At 35.7% G+C, this 7,263-nt stretch overlaps 1 protein-coding gene across 1 annotated transcript; it reads right to left on the bottom strand.

The window, feature by feature from the left end:
- Nucleotides 1-791: 791 nt before the first annotated feature.
- Nucleotides 792-4,609, bottom strand: LOC124541755 (homeobox protein not2-like). Its single transcript, XM_047119700.1, has 3 exons — nt 4,419-4,609; nt 2,129-2,270; nt 792-1,040 (listed from the first exon to the last, which is right to left on the bottom strand). Exons 1-3 carry the CDS (start codon nt 4,454-4,456, stop codon nt 924-926), a joined length of 297 nt encoding a protein of 98 aa, XP_046975656.1. The 5' UTR covers nt 4,457-4,609; the 3' UTR covers nt 792-923.
- Nucleotides 4,610-7,263: the final 2,654 nt, after the last annotated feature.

The raw sequence follows: 7,263 nt of genomic DNA, 5'->3' as shown, positions 1-7,263 counted from the left end.
TTGAGATAGCGTACTTAATTCAGATGTGATCGGTGTTACGAATTTTGCCGATGCTACATCTAAGTTGTGTCGTACTATACTAATTTATGTTAACACTGGTTTTCCAAACGAATATTAAATAGTGTTAGAAATTAAAGCGGCTTTTATTATTTTTAAATCATGTCACAATGTATATCTGACCACGTAATTAAATATTAATTGAGTAATTATTTCACTGCAAAAAGAAACTGTTCTTTACTGATTCATCTGAAAGTCTTGTTACAATATCGACGACCTTCGCGGTTGAGTAGTGTGTACACCGGTTGTCATGAGTTTTCACCGGAGTTGATGTAGAAAAAGTTCATTAGTTTCTATGTTGTCTCTGGTCAGGGTGTTTGTGGTACCGTCGTTTATTATGACTTTCCATAAAACAAGTGCTTTAGCTACTTACGTTGGGATCAGAGTAATGTATGTGATGTTGTTCAATATTTATTATTAGAGGTATGTTTGTTATTGTATCCTAACATAAAGGTCTAACAGACAGTGAAAAAACTAACTACGTCTGTGAATAATCACAACACAAAACAATGACTAATATTCCGTGTGAATTTAAACAACAACACAAAATAAGTTTAATTTACAAAAAAATTTAAAATCCAATTTACAAATTTTGTGTAAATTAACACTTTGGCAGCGTCAACATCTTTTATATTTCCATTCCTGCGGGACGAGGCATTTAAGACCTCGTATGAAAACTATCATTACCGGCTTGAGGCTTATTCAACCCCGTGACGTTTAAGAAATGGGTTATAAAATTTACAAATAGAAAAGAAAGAGCTTAATCATTTTTAACATAGATGGCGTTACCTGTATTATGTGGTTACAGCTAGCGCCATCTATTGACAGAATTATTACATGATTTTTACTTTTAATTAATTATTTATCTACACATCGCTCGTATCATCTGTTCGATGCCTCTGCATCAACGCTAGCCTCTGCTGTGTGACTTCCAAGTGGTGTTTCCGCCATTTTATGCGACGGTTCTGAAACCAGACTTTCACCTGGAAAAATATTTATAATATTAATAAAGGGTTACTTGTATCATTACTATTAAAAAATCTATATAAATTGAGTTAATATTAAGTAAACTCACTTAATATTTACACAATCAGTACAGAGTTATACATGTAAGTCTTTGTTTCAAAATAGCCTGAAGCGAGTTCGAGCGAACTGTCGAATATTTAGATTTCGACCTTCTCTCTCTCTCCCTCTCTCCCTCTCTCTATATATTTGACTACTTTTAACTAATATGATATAACCATAACAGTACGTTAAGTCTTTTTTATAACAGATTTAAAGATTTTGCATAAGACAAATTATAAGTAGTAGTTTTTTCTTCGCTTTGCACAGTTGCTGGTCATCTCACGACGTTTTCCTTCACAACCATTTTCATAATGTTACTGTCATGCGTCTAGGTCATGACAATGTTTGGAAATGTATCCCAGCATATTGTAAGAGCAGAAGGAAAATATATGAACTAACCTGAAAGTTCTGATAAGAATTTTAACGGCATTCAAATTTTTTTTCATAAATCTATGGATAAGAAGGCTGGAGTTTCAATACAGGACTAAAGTAAAGTAAAGTAAAGTAACAGCCTGTAAATTTCCCACTGCTGAGATAAGGCCTCCTCTTCCATTAAGGAGAGGGTTTGGAACGTATTCCACCACGCTGTTCCAATGCGGGTTGGTGGGATGCATATGTGGCAAAATTTCTATGAAATTAGACATATGCGGGTTTCCTCACGATGTTTTCCTTCACCGCCGAGCACGAGATGAATTACAAACACAATTAAGCAAATATACATAGTGGTGCTTGCCTGGGTTTGAACCCGCAATTATCGTTTAAGATGCACGCGCTCTAAGCACTGGGCCATCTCAGCTTAATATATAAATACAGGACTGTTTAATCAAATATCAAATTGTTAATACTAACATTGGCTCACTCAGCCTTCAAACCGGAACACAACAATACGTAGTACTACTGTTAGGCAGCAGTATACCCGATGAGTGAGTGGTACCTACACAGACTTGCAGTTCTACCACCAAGTAGAATTAATTTATTTCCTTAAGTTTAATATTGTATTTATTACCTGTGCCTCAGTCAGCTGCAGCGCATGCGCAAGGTACAGCCGCTCGGGTCCAACCATGTACTGCTGCCGTTCAAACTCCGCCTCCAGCCTTTCCAGCTGTTCCGGTGTGAATATCGTCCTTATACGTTTACTTCTTCCAGAACTACAACAAATATATTTATTTATTTATTAAATATATTAAAACATACCTATTTGAATTTCGGCGGTACCCGTATTCGAATATATAAATCTTTTTAATTTATCGATTTTTTCAGTCAGAGTAAGAAAACCTTGGAAGTTTTCAAATTCATTCCTTTGAGTTAAGCTCTTAGTACCTTTTGAATCTAAACATCGAATCGCTGCGACGCAATACGTCACTCTCGATTGGTATAGCAGATTATCGCTCATACTGAGCACACGAAGCTAGATCTTAAGGTGACGAACCCTTTCTTACCCCGACTGTACATGTACTTTATTCCAACCATTAGAGGAGAAATGCCAAATAAACAACACTTGACGTCAAATTGAAGCGATACCATTGGTCGAGAGCTTGATTAATCTGTGATATTCACTATGGCTTTGCGAAAAAATGACGTTTTGAATGTCAAATTTTGTAAGTAAAATTCATTTGGTGAACAACTTGATCACACGATTTCTAAGGATGCTTGACGACACTACAGTGCCATCAGATAACTACCTAAAATCACAAATATTCATAACATCACATAAAATCGTTTGCGAATCTTGACATCGCGATATAGAAATTTATATATTTTGACATAACGCCTTATAATACCTGCAAGCTACATTAATTACGTGTACAAATGGAAATGAGTGACTAGTGTTGTATTATTAATAAATATATATTAATCATAACATCCCATTAGTACACAATATAGCTTGTAATAAGTCATTCTAACGTTTGTTTATATTTTTTCCTACTTACAATGGAATAGGGTTTAGAAGACCAAGGTTCAAAATGCCACTGAGTTGTCCTGTGCTTAATTTGTATTGTATAATTAATTGTATAATTCATAGTGTAGTCGACGTCGAAGGTTATATTTGTATATAATAGTGTATATTTGTCGTCTAATCTGACAATTTACCAATACTTTATTAATAGTAATAGTTGTATTAAGGCGAGGGATATACTTGGAAATATTAATCAATGTTTGGAGAATTATAAATTTTTTTTTATGGTATAGGTTGGCGGACGAGCATATGGGCCACCTGATGGTAAGTGACCCATCACCCATAGACAATGAAGCTGTAAGAAATATTAATTATTTCTTACAGCGTCAATGCTCCACCAACCTTGGGAACTAAGATGTTATGTCCCTTGTGCCTGTATACTAGCTTTTTAAGAAATAATTCCAAATGTGACAAATCGTATCGGAACCATTCAGTACTATTTATTAGCTCCAAGCTGTCTATTCAATTGGTGTTCGCTAGTAATGATACATTTACGGGGTTAATAAAACTAGGCATGTGTCCGATATATCGAAACGAATCTATTATAAAATTGGATGACGTTGGAACCTCAGATGTCATCGATTTGATGATGATGTAAAAGTACGATTAAATTAAACTCATGAACTCGCCCTATCGCTCTCTAACCTTACAGTAACCCATCTGTAAGAAAGGGATGAAGCGAATGTTAAACCGATTTCGATATCGCATTTGTTTCATCTCTTTTTCACATATCGCACAATGTTAAGTTAAACAAAGACAGGATGATATCTGAAATCATATGTAAAAACCGACCTTTAGAACTAGCGCGCACTGGTGTCTTTTGTCACGGTGACTTTAATGTGTTTGTCATTGTCACGTCACGTTTCCAAAGTGGAGTGCGCTCATTAATAGAGACAAAACATTTTCGAAATCTAAGTGTCATTTGCCACTATGGATTTCGAAGAGACGGTGGTTCTCTGTGAACTCGTGAGACTCGGCAGAAAAAGACTTTAATTTTTACGTGAATATCTGATAACTCTTTAAATTTTTTATCATAAAGAGCTGGTCTCTTTTCCACTTCTTCTATTAGAACATCATTATCAGTATTGTCTTCACGAATGTTTACGTTTTGAATAGATGGTGACGATATTTGCGTGCGCCAGAGTCGGCATTCAAAGTGCAGATAGCGCAAGACTGACGACGAGAGTGACAAATTTGTCGCTAGCGGACAAACTCGACAAGAGTGACGAAACAGTCACCGTGACAAAATCACCAGTGCGCGCTAGTTCTTAATCCAAATATCCGTTACACAACCGATGTCATGAAAGATATCACCCAAGTTTAGGAAAAATATATTTACTTGCTAGAACACGTGACCGCGTGCGTTCTGGACTTCATCTGCCCCACCTGAGGCCTGAGCTCCGGTCGTGGACTATCTGCAAGATAAAATATTCCATTTAGAAAAAATAACACTATGTAATCTATATAAAATTCAATATGACCGAAATAATTAATAAAAAATAATGTGTTTTGAAGACGTAGCAATTTCTTTGATCAATTTAGCAGCTTTTACGACGACCTCCTTGGTCGAGTGGTAAGTACACCGGTTTTCGTTATGGGTACTCCACTCCGAGATCCTGATTTCGATTCCCGGCCGAGTCGATGTAGATTGTCATTAGTTTTCTAAGTTGCCTTTCGGATGGGCGTTTGTGGTATCGCCGTTAGTTCTGATTTTCCATAACACAAGTGCGTTAGCTACTTACATTGGGATCAGAGTATTGTATGTGATGTCGTCTCATATTTATTTTACATTTACATATTGACAGTCAAATTAAACAGAAAGGAAACACTCTGATTTGAGAAGAACCGGCGAAAGACGTTTAGCAGTTCCTTTTTTGACAATGTTATTAATATATAAACAACATTAATATGTTGTTTATTTTCAATCATTTAAACCTGCGCGGTAAATAACCTACCTATTAAAGTAAATAAGAATTAACAACATTAAATGCTTAAATATATATACAAATATGAACTAAAACTAGTTACTGTATAAATCTTGACCGCGTGGAATGGTGGCAAGAATGCTAGCAGCATTTCCCCGTTGAATCGCAATTCCGATCCTCTGCGCAAAAAACGAACCAGCCCTCCTGTCATCAGTGGAGGCAATGAGGCGAGGTGTTATACTTTTGATTAAGCTTTTTGCACCACTACTCCAAGGGCCAAGCGTTTCGACAGCAACGATATTATTTACATAATATGTATTTTCAATATGAATAGGATGATCGGCTATTCATATGGGCGAATTGTGTTATCAATCATAAACTCACTAATTGTATAATAACCTTTTGCGCACAAGCCTTCCTTAACATTTTTTTAATATCTTCAGTTATAGATTGCGCGAATAGTTCCATTCTGTAGCACAAATATAAGAATGGAGAGCGGCTGTGTTGCCCAAAGCATTATTTCTTTTTTTTTTGTTTTTTTTTTCAAAGTCAAAAACCTTTATTCAAAATAGAAGTGTTTACACTTTCTTATTGATTGTCGAAAATCTACCACCGGTTCGGAATATAATACCTCAGACCTGAGAAGAACCGGCGAAAGAAACTCAGCGGGATTTTTTTTTTAAATGTCAATTTATAATTTACAACAATAAACATATTCTTGTTATTTGAAACAGCCTGGAGGCGATCATCTCAGTCCCAAGGTGTGCAGTCAATTAGAATGTCATTAGTGCTGTAATATCTTTTAGCACAAAAACGCTCTTTAACGATTCTTTTGAATTTTATAATTGAATATTGTTGAACGTTTTCTGGGATCCTGTTGTAAAAACGTATACATTGCCCCAAAAAAGAGTTACTAACCCTGTGTAATCGAGTACTAGGCGTAACAAGTTTATTCTTGTTCCTAGTATTAATGGAATGTACGTCACAATTTTTGGGAAAATCATTTATATTTTTGCGTACATACATAACATTATCAAAAACAAATTTAGAAGCGACAGTCATTATTTTAATTTCTTTAAATTTACATCTTAACGAATATTTTGGGCCCAGGTTATAAATTGCACGAATAGCCTTCTTCTGCAGTACAAAAATAGTATTAATGTCGGCTGCATTACCCCAGAGTAGGATGCCATATGACATAATACTGTGGAAATAGCGAAAAAACACAAGGCGAGCCGTATCCACATCAGTCAAAAATCTAATCTTTTTTACCGCATAGGCTGCAGAGCTGAGTCTATTTGCAAATTTACTTATATGGGGGCCCCATTGGAGCTTAGAGTCAATTGTCATACCAAGGAACTCTGTTGACTCTAATACATCTAATATAACGTTTAAAAGTACATTCGTTTTGACACAGCTTACATTGGGAGTAGTGAATTTAATACATTTTGTCTTTTTACTATTTAACATTAAATTATTGACACTAAACCGATGTACTATTTCCGAGAGAGCATTGTTCACATCGTCATACATTAAAAGACGTCTTTTTATTTTAAAAATTAAAGAAGTATCGTCAGCAAACAATACTATCTCGAGTTTATCACCTAAGAGATGTGGTAGGTCATTTATATAAACAAGGAAGAGAAATGGACCAAGAATTGATCCTTGAGGGACCCCCACAGTAACCTGAGCCCCGGGTGATCTCTTTCCATTTACATCAACCCTCTCAATCCGATTGCTCACATACGAAATCAGAAGACTGAGTGCAGTGTCCCTGACTCCATAATGTCGTAGTTTCCTGGCCAAGGTTTCGTGTTGCACACAATCAAAGGCCTTAGATAAATCACTAAAAATCCCCAAGGCATCCTGTCCTGACTCCTCCCAGGCCCTGTAGATATTTTTTATGAGCTCAACACCAGCAGCAGTCAGTTGTCGAGCGACCCCTTGTAAATCCAAATTGATTCTTGTGTAGCAACTTTTTCTTGTTAAAATGTACTAGCATTTGATTTAGTAATAATTTTTCAAAGATCTTTCTAATATTTTCTCAAATGCTTCATATAACCCACTATATAGGAGGTCTGTATACGCATACAACAATGACATGTTCAAGCTCTGCACAGGTTATTTCAATAGTCTGCTCAATAGAAAGGCTCACAACATCCTTACATTCTTTAATTTTTTTTAATTAGTATTAATATATAGCGTATAGCTTTTTTTCTACTGAACAGACTAGCCATCTGGTGACCACTGAAGTTAAAC

This window comes from Vanessa cardui, chromosome 28, assembly GCF_905220365.1.
Source record: "Vanessa cardui chromosome 28, ilVanCard2.1, whole genome shotgun sequence".
In the NCBI taxonomy this organism is placed as follows: domain Eukaryota; kingdom Metazoa; phylum Arthropoda; class Insecta; order Lepidoptera; family Nymphalidae; genus Vanessa; species Vanessa cardui.
Note: the sequence above shows the minus strand (reverse complement) of the source record. Positions and strands in the feature narration are given on the sequence as shown.